Source organism: Triticum dicoccoides, chromosome 1A, assembly GCF_002162155.2.
Source record: "Triticum dicoccoides isolate Atlit2015 ecotype Zavitan chromosome 1A, WEW_v2.0, whole genome shotgun sequence".
Classification (NCBI taxonomy): Eukaryota; Viridiplantae; Streptophyta; class Magnoliopsida; order Poales; family Poaceae; genus Triticum; species Triticum dicoccoides.
In genome coordinates this window covers 509,143,382-509,156,879 of record NC_041380.1, presented here as the reverse complement: position 1 = coordinate 509,156,879, position 13,498 = coordinate 509,143,382, and the positions used below count along the sequence as shown (strand labels likewise).

The 13,498-nt window shown below is 45.8% G+C and overlaps 1 protein-coding gene across 1 annotated transcript; it reads left to right on the top strand.

Annotated features, from left to right (window-relative positions):
- Window positions 1–1,662: 1,662 nt before the first annotated feature.
- Window positions 1,663–5,992, top strand: LOC119283856 (L-type lectin-domain containing receptor kinase S.7-like). The gene is made up of 2 exons (XM_037563231.1): window positions 1,663–3,767; window positions 5,690–5,992. Exon 1 carries the CDS (start codon window positions 1,727–1,729, stop codon window positions 3,752–3,754), a length of 2,028 nt encoding a protein of 675 aa, XP_037419128.1. The 5' UTR covers window positions 1,663–1,726; the 3' UTR covers window positions 3,755–3,767; window positions 5,690–5,992.
- Window positions 5,993–13,498: the final 7,506 nt, after the last annotated feature.

The window sequence follows — 13,498 nt, the reverse complement described above, 5'->3', positions numbered from 1 at the left end:
CATTTTGTGTTTTTTTTTACTTTTCGGTTTTCAATCTGTTTTTCTTAGCTTTTCGACACAAAAATTTTTTACGCAAAAAAGGCAGTTTTTCATGAGAAGCATGATTTTCCTTCAGTGAGAGGCACGGCCGTGCCTTTCGGAAACAAAAAAAAAATGCATTTCCACTTTTTTTCTTCCACGAGAGCCAGGGTTTCGCTTCTGCGAGAGGGAGGCATGGCCGTGCCTCTCGGAAACAAAAGAAAAGTGTTTCTTTTTTTTCACGAGAGGCACGGTTTTGCTTCCGCGAGATGCGCGGCCGTGCCTCTTGAAAACATAAAAAAATGTGTTTTCTTTTTTTTCTTTCATGAAAGGCACGGTCATGCCTCTCGAAAACAAAAAAAAAACTGTGTTTTCTCTTTTTTCTTTCCATGAGAGGCATGGATTTTCTTGTGCCTCTCAAAACGGCTTCCAAAAAAGAAAGAGAACATGCTCCCGGTTTGATTTTCTTGATCGGTTTTTCTGTCCATTTTTTTTTGGAAAAATAGTTCGTCAAAATCTATCAACATGAGATCTAGTATTGAAGACGTCGAGCGGGAAATCCAACGGTGAAAACGTTTTAAGATTTGGATGCACGGTTTAAGATAAAACATTTGATAAATGAATCTATGAAAAAAGGGAAAACTCTTAGCGCGTCACTTGCGCATCCTGGGAAGGGGGAAGTGATCTTTGAAAGGAGTACTTCTTAATTAGGTTTTTAACAACACCTGTAACTTTATTCATATTAATAACAATTACATGTACATTAATTTGGACCTAAGATCCAAGAAAATGCAACTTAACTCCTATGACTAAGAATTACAATGAAATCTCTTGAAAACACCTTTTTCACAATGTCAATCTTTGCTCGAAGAAATACTACGAAGACTTCAATAAAGATGTTGCAATTGAACTGGAGCAACGACGTTGTCACTCTTTCACCCACACAAACATTATCAATAATAGTTTTCGAAAGCGCCTTAAGTCGCCCATCCAAAAAGATGAAAAGCCTTGATCGATGAATATATTTGGTCCGGGGATGATCCCCTAGATGTGCAGGTCGTCAAATCGCTATATCTTCACCATGGTGTCGATGAAAGATTTCACCTGCACAAAGAATCAGACTAACAAAAAAGCTTGACACAACAATATAAACTCATCAGATCTGAATAATCGGATCTTCAAGAATAGAAAACTCTCTAATCTCATGACACCGTTAAAAGAATGAGAGAAAATTTGTTCTCACAAAACTATGATGATCAATAGACGATGACGAAGAATATAGAAGTCCTAAATATCCAAGGTCCCCCACCTCTCGGCATCAAGATAGCAACCAGAGACGAGGGGACCTAAATTTTTCAGATGGCGGCGGCCGAGTACTCTTTATAAAGTGATTTCGCTACTTTTGCTTGTCTCCGATGGATCAGTCCATATTGGAGTAGCAACATAACAGTATATTTTTTTTGAGACAAAGCAACATAACAGTAGGCATCGCGTTACTGGACAATGCGTTTAAGGCCCAGAGAATGTTTGGGCCCGTTAGTGCCTTGGTCCCACATGTCATCCGCTCTACTCGCTAAACCCCATTTCCCCTCCCCTCCCTCCCCTCCGCTTCTCCCTTCCCTTCCAGGGGACTCTCCCCTTCTTCCTCCCCCAAATCCCACCGCCGACGCAGCCAATGCGGCCACGGAGAACCTAGCCGCGCGTCGCCATGCCGCCGCCCCACCCCTCCACCCTCTTCCTCCTCCCCCTCCTCCTCCTCGCCGTCCACCTCCCGCCCGCCGCCGCCGCCGCCTCCTCCTACCGCCACATCTCGTGGGCGAGCAACCTCACGCTCCTGGGCTCCGCCTCGGTCCTCCCGGGCGGGGTCGCCGTCGCGCTCACCACCAACTCCAGCGACGGCATCGGCGCCGGCCGCGCCCTCTTCTCGGAGCCCGTGCGCTTCCTCCTCCCCCCACCCGACCCGCGCGCCGCCCCGGCGCAGGCCTCCTTCTCCACCCGCTTCACCTTCCGCATCACCCCGTCGCCCTCCTACGGCGACGGGATCGCGTTCGTCCTCACCTCCTCGCGCGCCTTCCTCGGGGCCTCCAACGGGTTCCTCGGCCTCTTCCCCTCCGCCTCCGCCTCCGACGACGACGGCGAGCCCCACGACGTGTACACCGTCGCCGTCGAGCTCGACACGCACCGCGACGTGGCGCTGCGCGACCCCGATGGCAACCACGTCGCGCTCGACGCGGGCTCCATCTTCTCCGTCGCGTCCGCGAGCCCCGGCGTCGACCTCAAGGCCGGCGTGCCCATCACCGCCTGGATCGAGTACCGCGCGCCGCGCCGCCGCCTCCGCGCCTGGCTCTCCTACTCGTCGTCCCGCAAACCCGACAAGGCCGCGCTCTCCGTCGACGTCGACCTCTCCGGGCTCCTCCTCACGCACATGTACGCCGGCTTCTCGGCGTCCAATGGCGAAGGGGCCGCGCTGCACGTCGTCGAGAGCTGGACCTTTCGCACCTTCGGCTTCCCCAACACCTCGCACGCCTCGGCTTCCCCAATTCCTTCGCCACCGCCCAAGGACCAGGCGTCGTCGCTCAAGAGCCCACTGCCGCTTCCAGAAAATCACCACCACCACCATAACCTACTCTACACGGTGCTGGGTGGAGCTCTCGGTGGCGTGGTCTTGCTGGTTGTTGTGGTCATCAGCTCTATTCTATGGATTCGCCATCCAAAGCGCCGCACAAGTGAAAAACCTGCTGTGCTGTTCGACGACAAGAACTTCCGTGGGATGCTGTCCATGGAGGTGGTACGCGCAGCAACAAAGGACTTCGGCAGTGAAAATGTGATCGGCATTGGTGGCTCTGGCGCGATTGTGTTTCAGGGGGTTCTCCCTTCTGGGTCAAGGGTTGCTGTCAAACGGTTCCAAGCTATGTGGCCGTGCTCAAAGGCGTTTCTGAGTGAGCTTCGTGCCATGCTTGATTGCCCACACCACCCCAATCTTGTGCCACTCTTGGGATGGTGCTCCAGTGAGCATGACCAGGTTCTTGTTTACGAGTTCATGCCCAATGGTAATCTTGACAGTGCACTGCACACAAAGGGTGGAGCAATACTTCCTTGGGAGGCACGGTTTCGGGCGGTGCTTGGTGTTGCATCAGCACTTACATTTCTGCATGATGAATGTGAGCACCGCATTCTTCATCGTGATGTCAAGTCATCAAATGTGCTGCTTGATGCAGACTTCAATGCTCGGTTAGGAGATTTTGGTCTTGCTCGCGTGGTGAGCCATGGCGGGGTGCCTTTGGCAACACAGCCAGCGGGCACACTGGGATACCTCGCACCAGAGTATGTGCATTCAGGTGTGGCATCAGAGCGGTCGGATGTTTACAGCTTCGGGGTGCTTGCTTTGGAGGTGGCCACTGGCCGGAGGCCAACAGAGAAGGGAACCGCAGTTGTTGACTGGGTGTGGAGTCTCTGGGGTCGTCGGAGACTGGTTGATGCAGCAGACCAGCGGCTTCAGGGACGGTTTGTCGCTGAGGAGATGCGACGGGTGCTGCTTGTGGGCCTCTGCTGTGTGCATCCGGACTGTAGGAAGCGGCCTGGTATGCGAAGGGTGGTCAGGATGCTTGATGGTAGTGCACCCATGACACTGGTGCCAGATAAGAAGCCACCAGTTGTACTGAAGTCACCACTAAATCAAACATCGTCAGTGAACACCATGGATACTATGAATACTGCATTTTACAGCTGTCGCTAGACATATATACAAGGTAGGCTTGTAAGGAACTTTCTTATCCATATGTAGTGGTGTTCTATCTGCCGCTAGTTCTGATGTATATGTGATGGTATTGCTTTCTGAATTCTTAGCATTCTGATGTATAGGTTGAACATTAGATATGTCGTGAATGTTGCATATTGTTGTTTGGAAAGGTTACTACTGGCGCCCTATCAATGACGACATATTAGGAATTAGGAAAGGTATTGAAAGTGTTGTTTTCTGGTGCAAATTGTAGTGAGGTACTCGTATTTCATAATTAGCTTTGCTCAGATTCAGGTGTCATTTATGTGAAGATACTTATATATTGCCCTGGCAAATGCGAATTGTCATTGTCACATATTCATATGGTATTTGGACGTTGCTCCTATTGTAAGCAGTGTGTTGGAACAGTAGCTGATTTTGTTTTCGCAGGGCACGGTAGCTGCATTGTTGATATAGATATAACAGAATTGTCTTGCTGCGTTTATTTTACACTTATGGTATTCGCTGTACACTGTTTGTCTATTGATACATGAGAGACAAAATATACAATCTCTTTCCTATTCCTGTTTCCCTTTCCTTTGTATGATGATCCAAACATTTCTTATAATCTGGATTATACACAACGTGGCCTGCCGCGTGTCATAAGTCCATGATTACCCTAGACAGTTTTGGCCTGTACCTTAGATCTTGTACAAAAAATAGCATTTGGTGAGTGGAAGCACCCATTTTCTCTTGATTAATTATGGCATTGTGTGTGATAATTTAAAATTGCCCTGTTTATTAGAAAGTGTTCACCATCACTTCTGGGTTGTAACCTTAGCGGTGTTTCAATGCTTAAAGACTATTAGCTGCATAGTACTTTCCCTTGCCTGATTGTTGTTTTGAGCTTCCATGCATAGTTTAAAATTCTGTAATTTCCAGGTATTAATTAGCCCAGATTGTTCTTCTTCAGCATTTCACGATTTTTTGATTCTAGCTGGATCCATCAAGTCTTGTGAAAACAATCTGTGAACTGTGGGGTTGCTATCATTACCCAATGTTAGAATGCTGTGCTGCACATGGATGTCCATACTTCACTGTTCCTTTTTATTGTTGTTTTGACCTTTCTGTTGTGATAAATAAAGCTAGATTTAAGACTAATGTGGGCCTGTGGTTGCACCAGCATGGTGTTTTGATTCCCTGAACCATCTAATTATTTGTTGAAGCACATTCGCAGTTTGTGCAGGCAACTGTGAGCATAGTGCTCTGTACCGTCTAATTATTTGCTGAAACACATTGGCAGTTTGTGCAGGAAACTTTGAACATAGTGAGTATATCTATAAAACTGTGCGCTGACTGTTTATTTGATGTTGCGCTACAGTTTTTGGATAAGTTGATAGCTTCTGCAGCATGAGTGTATGCGTATATGATCTGATAAACTTGAAATTTATTCCACAGGGCAGGCACTCTGATAGGTAACCTGAAAAGCAGTATAGATGTGCAGCATTCCCTTTTGTATTATATTAATCCAAGAGATGCATTCCCCTTTGTTCCGGACAAGAATACTTCTGTTCTCTTTTCTTATTGTTTTGATATGTTTATATTTGCCCTGTTCCGAAGTTGGACGAGTCATGTGGGAATTCTATTGTTATCTTTGCTATGTTTTGAAGTTTGAGAAGGGATGTGATACTGCTACGTTCAGCACTCATGTATTCATGTTTTGGGACGATTGGCTGTTCTTTTGAAGTGTTGACTTATTTCTTGTTAACACGCTAAGCCTAGATCCCATTTTTTTTTGACTTATCTTGTACTACCAGTATGCAGCAATTTCATATAGTTGGTTCTGTGATTTTCTTTTAACTGTGACTCGTTGAGGTTCGGTTAAAATCAACTGGCTTTGTGGTGACGAAAATGCACGACATGTCAATCAGTGTCACTGTTTTGGCTTTGCAGGTACCATGCTTAAACAAGAGCGTCACACGTGAGCCCATGTCGCCATTGCTACACCATGTGATGAGAGATCAAGACGATCCATTGCTGTCGCCTCAAAGCTTCAAAGGTGGGGCGTGACCTGTACAAGGTGAACCCAACAGTCCCTGGTGCTGCCGGACATTCTCTCCGTTTGGACTTAAGGAAGGCGACTCCCGCAGCGGCGGCCGCGGCGCCGTGTCTTTGGACCGCTGCCTGGTGGCCTGGAATGGCGGCGGTGCAATGGATCAAGCCCGCCATGGCAAATGCGAGCTTTAAATATGTACGAAATCTCCTCCTCTCAACTCATAAGTCATAACTGTTGGAAATATGCCCTAGAGGCAATAATAAATTAATTATTATTATATTATATTTCATTGTTCATGATAATCGTTTATTATCCATGCTATAATTGTATTGATAGGAAACTCAGATACATGTGTGGATACATAGACAACACCATGTCCCTAGTAAGCCTCTAGTTGACTAGCTCGTTGATCAATAGATGGTTACGGTTTTCTGACCATGGACATTGGATGTCGTTGATAACGGGATCACATCATTAGGAGAATGATGTGATGGACAAGACCCAATCCTAAGCCTAGCACAAGATCGTGTAGTTCGTATGCTAAAGCTTTTCTAATGTTAAGTATCATTTTTTTAGACCATGAGATTGTGCAACTTCCGTAGGAGTGCTTTGGGTGTGCCAAACGTCACAACGTAATTGTGTGGCTATAAAGGTGCACTACGAGTATCTTCGAAAGTGTCTGTTGGGTTGGCACGAATCGAGACTGAGATTGTCACTCCGTGTAACGGAGAGGTATCTTTGGGCCCACTCGGTAGGACATCATCATAATGTGCACAATGTGACCAAGGAGTTGATTTCTCATCCATTGCTGTCGTGTCTTTGGACCGCTGCCTGGTGGCCTGGAATGGCGGCGGTGCAATGGATCAAGCCCGCCATGGCAAATGCGAGCTTTAAATATGTACGAAATCTCCTCCTCTCAACTCATAAGTCATAACTGTTGGAAATATGCCCTAGAGGCAATAATAAATTAATTATTATTATATTATATTTCATTGTTCATGATAATCGTTTATTATCCATGCTATAATTGTATTGATAGGAAACTCAGATACATGTGTGGATACATAGACAACACCATGTCCCTAGTAAGCCTCTAGTTGACTAGCTCGTTGATCAATAGATGGTTACGGTTTTCTGACCATGGACATTGGATGTCGTTGATAACGGGATCACATCATTAGGAGAATGATGTGATGGACAAGACCCAATCCTAAGCCTAGCACAAGATCGTGTAGTTCGTATGCTAAAGCTTTTCTAATGTTAAGTATCATTTTTTTAGACCATGAGATTGTGCAACTTCCGTAGGAGTGCTTTGGGTGTGCCAAACGTCACAACGTAACTGGGTGGCTATAAAGGTGCACTACGGGTATCTTCGAAAGTGTCTGTTGGGTTGGCACGAATCGAGACTGAGATTGTCACTCCGTGTAACGGAGAGGTATCTTTGGGCCCACTCGGTAGGACATCATCATAATGTACATAATGTGACCAAGGAGTTGATCACGGGATGATGTGTTACGGAACGAGTAAAGAGACTTGCCGGTAACGAGATTGAACAAGGTATCGGGATACCGACGATCGAATCTCGGGCAAGTATCGTACCGATAGACAACGGGAATTGTATACGGAATTGATTGAATCCTTGACATCGTGGTTCATCCGATGAGATCATCGTGGAGCATGTGGGAGCCAACATGGGTATACAGATCCCGTTGTTGGTTATTAATCGAAGAGTTGTCTCGGCCATGTCTGCATGACTCCCGAGCCCGTAGGGTCTACACACTTAAGGTTCGATGACGCTAGGGTTATAGGGAATAGATGTACGTGGTTACCGAATGTTGTTCGGAGTCCCGGATGAGATCCCGAACGTCACGAGGAGTTTCAAAATGGTCCGGAGGTAAAGATTTATATATGAGAAGTCATCATATGGTCACCGGAATAATTCGGGGGGTTACCGGTATTGTACCGGGACCGCCGAAGGGGTTCCGGGGGTCCACCGGGAGGATCCACCTGCCCCGGAGGGCCCTATGGGCTGTGTGTGGAGAGGGACCAGCACCTTAGTGGGCTGGGCGCCTCCCCCTAGGGCCCATGCGCCTAGGGTTTGGGGGAACCCTAAAGGGGGCGCCCCCCTTGCCTTGGGGGGCAAGGCAACCCCCCTGGCCGCCGCCCCCTCCTTAGATTGGATCTGAGGGGGCCGGCCCCCCTTTCCCTTGCCCCTATATATATGTGGGGGGTGGGAGGGCAGCCGTACCCAAGTTCTGGCGCAGCCCTCCCCCTCTCCCAAGTCCTCCTCCTCTCCCGCGGTGCTTGGCGAAGCCCTGCAGGATTGCCACGCTCCTCCTTCACCACCACGCCGTCGTGCTGCTGCTGGATGGAGTCTTCCCCAACCTCTCCTTCTCCCCTTGCTGGATCAAGGCGTGGGAGACGTCACCAGGCTACACGTGTGTTGAACGCGGAGACGTCGTTGTTCGGCGCTTAGATCGGAATCAACCGCGATCTGAATCGCTGCAAGTACGACTCCTTCATCTGCGTTCTTGCAACGCTTCCGCTTAGCGATCTACAAGGGTATGTAGATGCACTCCCCTTCCCCTCGTTGCTAGATTACTCCATAGATTAATCTTGATGATGCGTAGAAAATTTTAAATTTCTGCTACGATCCCCAACAATGGCATCATGAGCCAGGTTTATGCGTAGTTTCTATGCACGAGTAGAACACAAGTTATTGTGGGCGTCGATTTTGTCAATTTACTTGCCGTTACTAGTCTTATCTTGATTCGGCGGCATCGTGGGATGAAGCGGCCCGGACCGACCTTACACGTACTCTCACGTGAGACAGGTTCCACCGACTAACATGCACTAGTTGCATAAGGTGGCTAGCGGGTGTCTGTCTCTCCCACTTTAGTCGGATCGGATTCGATGAAAAGGTCCTTATGAAGGGTAAATATAAATTGGCATATCACGTTGTGGTTTTGGCGTAGGTAAGAAACGTTCTTACTAGAAACCTATAGTAGCCACGTAAAAATTTGCAACAACAATTAGAGGACGTCTAACTTGTTTTTGCAGCATATGCCTTGTGATGTGATATGGCCAAAAGGATGTGATGAATGATATATGTGATGTATGAGATTGATCATGTTCTTGTAATAGGAATCACGACTTGCATGTCGATGAGTATGACAACCGGCAGGAGCCATAGGAGTTGTCTTAATTTATTTATGACCTGCGTGTCAACTTAAATGTCATGTAATTACTTTACTTTATTGCTAAACCGTTAGCCATAGTAGTAGAAGTAATAGTTGACGAGACGACTTCATGAAGACACGATGATGGAGATCATGATGATGGAGATCATGGTGTCATGCCGGTGACGATGATGATCATGGCGCCCCGAAGATGGAGATCAAAAGGAGCAAAATGATATTGGCCATATCATGTCACTATTTGATTGCATGTGATGTTTGTCATGTTTTACATCTTATTTGCTTAGAACGACGATAGCTTAAATAAGATGATCCCTCGCAATAATTTCAAGAAAGTGTTCCCTCTAACTGTGCATCGTTGCGAAGGTTCGTTGTTTCGAAGCACCACGTGATGATCGGGTGTGATAGATTCTAACGTTCGAATACAACGGGTGTAAGCCAGATTTACACACGCAATACACTTAGGTTGACTTGACGAGCCTAGCATGTACAGACATGGCCTCAGAAAATGGAAGACCGAAAGGTCGACCATGAGTCGTATAGAAGATACGATCAACATGAAGATGTTCACCGATGATGACTAGTCCGTCTCACGTGATGATCGGACACGGCCTAGTTGACTCGGATCATGTATCACTTAGATGACTAGAGGGATGTCTATCTGAGTGGGAGTTCATTAAATAATTTGATTAGATGAACTTAATTATCATGAACATAGTCTAAATTGTCTTTGCAAATATGTTGTAGATAAATAGCTCACGTTGTAGCTCCCTGTTTCAATACGTTCCTAGAGAAAGACTAAGTTGAAAGATATGGTAAGCAATGATGCGGACTGGGTCCATAGTCCGAGGAGTGTCCTCACTGCTACACAGAAGGCTTACGTCTTTGATGCACCGCTCGATGTGCAAACCCCTACAACGTCGTCTGTGGATGTTGTGAACACCTGACAGACACATCCTGATGACTACTTGATAGCTTAGTGCACCATACTTTACGGCTTAGAATTGGGATTCCAATGACGTTTTGAACGCCATAAGACATATGAGATGTTCCAAGAGCTGAAATTGGGATTTCAGGCTCATGCCCGTGTTGAGAGGTATGAGACCTCTGACAAGTTATTTTGCCAACAAGATGGAGGAGAATAGCTCAGCTAGTGAGCATGTGCTCAGAATGTCTGGGTGCTACAATCACTTAAATCAAGTGGGGGTTAAACTTCCAGATAAGATATTGATTGATAGAGTTCTCTAGCCACTATCACTAAGCTACTAGATCTTCGTGATGAACTATGACATGCAAGAGATGGAGTTGATACCGGAGCTGTTCGTGGTGCTTAAGACCACAAAAGGTAGAAATCAAGAAGGAGCATCAAGTGTTGATGGTTTAACAAGACCACTGGTTTCAAGAAGGGCAAGGGCTAAAAGGGAAACTTCATGGATGGCAAACCAGTTGCCGCTCCAGTGAAGGAACCCAAGGTTGAACCCAAACCCGAGACTAAGTGCTTCTATTGTAAGGGGAATGGTCACTGGTAGTGGAATTACCCCAAATGCATGGTAGATAAGAAGGCTGGCAACTTCAACAAAGTATATACATGTTATTAATGTGTACCTCACTAGTACTCCTGGTAGCACCTGGGTATTGGATACCGGTTCAGTTGCTATTATTGGTGACTTGAAGCAAAAGCTACGGACTAAACGGAGACTAGCTAAGGGCGAGGTGACGATGTGTGTTGGAAGTGTTTCCAAAGTTGATGAGATCACCATCGCATGCTCCATCTGCCTTCAGGATTAGTATTGAACCTAGATAAATGTTATCAGGTGTCTACGTTGAGCATGAATATGATTAGATCATGTTCATTGCAATACGGTTATTCATTTAAGTTAGAGAATAATGGTTATTCTGTTTACATGAATAATACCTTTCATGGTCATGCACCCTATGTGAATGGTTCAGTGAATCTCGGTCATGGTAATACACATGTTCACGCCAAAAGATGTAGATAGTACCACTTTATTGTGGCACTGCCGCTTAGGTCATATTGGCGTAAGATGCATGAAGAAACTCCGTGTCGATGGATGTTTGGAGTCACTTGATTTTGAATCGCTTGACACATGTGAGCCATGCCTCATGGGCAGGATGACTAAGACCCCGTTTTCAGGTACAATGAAACAGGCAAGTGACTTGTTGGAAATCATACATGTTGATGCGTGTGATCCAATGAGAATTGAAGCGTGTGGTGGATATCGCTATTTTCTCATCTTCACTGATGATTTGAGTAGATATAGGTATATTTACTTAATGAAGCACAAGTCTGAAACATTTGAAAAGTTCAAGCGATTTCAGAGTGAAGTTAAGAACCATCATAACAAGAAGATCAAATTCCTACGATTTGATCGATGAGAATTTCTGAGTTATGAGTTTGGCAATCACTTAAGACATTGTGGAATTGTTTCACAGTTGAAGCCACCTGGAACACCACAGGGTAATGGCGTGTCCGGACGTCGTAATCGAACCTTATGAGATATGGTGCGATCTATGATGCCTCTTACCGATCTACCGTTTTCATTTTGAGGATATGCGTTAGAGACAGCTGCATTCACTTTAGATAGGACACCATCTAAGTCCGTTGAGACGACGTCATATGAATATGGTTTGGCAAGAAACCAAAGTTGTCGTTTCTTAATGTTTGGGGCTGCGATGCTTAAGACTTCAGCCGGAGAAGCTCGAACCCAAAAGCGGACAAACACATCTTCATAGGATACCCAAAGGTGACAGTTGGGTATACCTTCTATCTTAGATCCGAGGGCAAATTGTTTGTCGTTAAGAATGGGTCCTTTCTCGAGAAGGAGTTTCTCTCGAAAGAATTGAGTGGGAGGAAGATAGAACTTGATGAGGTTGTCGAACCTTTACTTCAACCAGAGAGTGATGCAACACAGAAAGATGTTTTCTGTGGCGCCTACGTCTGTTGAATAGGAAGTTAATGATAGTGATCATGAAGCTTCGGATCAAGTTGCTATCAAACCTCGTAGGTCGACAAGGATATGTACTACTCCTGAGTGGTACGGTAATCCTGTCTTAGATTTCATGTTGTTAGACAACAATGAACCTACGAGCTATGGAGAAGTGATGGTGGGCCCGTATTCCGACAAATGGTTAGAAGCCATGAAATCCAAGATAGGATCCATGTATCAGAACAAAGTATGGACTTTGGTGGACTTGCCCGATGATCGGCAAGCCATTGAGATAAATGGATCTTTAAGAAGAAGACGGACGTGGGCGGTAATGTTACCGTCTATGAAGCTCGACTCGTGGGAAAGAGTCTTTTCACAAGTTCAAGGAGTTGACTACAATGAGAATTTCTCACCCGTAGCGATGCGTAAGTCCGTCGGAATCATGTTAGTATTAGTTGTATTTTTTGATTATGAAATCTGACAGATGGATGTCAAAAACAAGTTTTCTTACCAATTTTCGTAAGAAAGAGTTGTATGTGATACAATCAAAGTTTTGTCAATCCTAAGGATGCTAAAAGGTATGCTGGTTCCAGCGATCCTTCTATGGACTAGAGCAAGCATCTCGGAGTCAGAATATATGCTTTGATGGAGTGATCAAAGCTTTTAGGTTTATACAATGTTTGCTAGAAACTTGTATTTACAAGAAAGTGAGTGGGAGCACTACAACATTTCTGATAAGTATATGTGGATGACATATTGTTGATCCGAAATAATGTAGAATTTCTGGAAAGCATAAACGGTTGTTTGAAGAGTGATTTTCAAAGGAAGACCTGGATAAAGCTGCTTACATATTGGGCATCAAGATCTATAGAGATATATCAAGACGCCTGATGATACTGTCAAAGAACGCACACCTTGACATGATTTTGAAGGAGTTCAAAATAGATCAGTCAAAGAAGGGATTCTTACCTGAGTTGTAAGGTGTGAAGTTGAGTAAGACTCAAAGCTTGACCACGGCAGAAGAAAGAGGAAGGACGAAGGTCGTCCCCTATGCTTTTGTCATAGGCTCTATACGGTATGCCATGATGAGTACCTGTAACACCCCGGATATAACTTTCCCAATTTGTAATCCAACTCTTGCCGTTTCCGGCGTTATGTTATATTTATTTATTTTCTCGGGTTCGGGTCTTTGTCTCCGTGTGTTGTTGTCTTTGTCATGCATCTCATATCATGTCATCATGCTCATTGCATTTGCATACGTGTTCATCTCATGCATTCGAGCATTTTCCCCGTTGCCCGTTTTGCATTCCGGCGCTTCGTTCTCCTCCGGTGGTCAATTCTAGCTTTCTTTCATGTGTGGGGATTAAACATTTCCGGATTGGACCGAGACTTGCCAAGCGGCCTTGGTTTACTACCGGTAGACCGCCTGTCAAGTTTCGTACCATTTGGACTTCGTTTGATACTCCAACGGTTAACCGAGGGACCGAAAAGGCCTCGTGTGTGTTGCAGCCCAACACCCCTCCAATTTGGCCCAAAACCCACCAAACTCTGCTCCATGTCC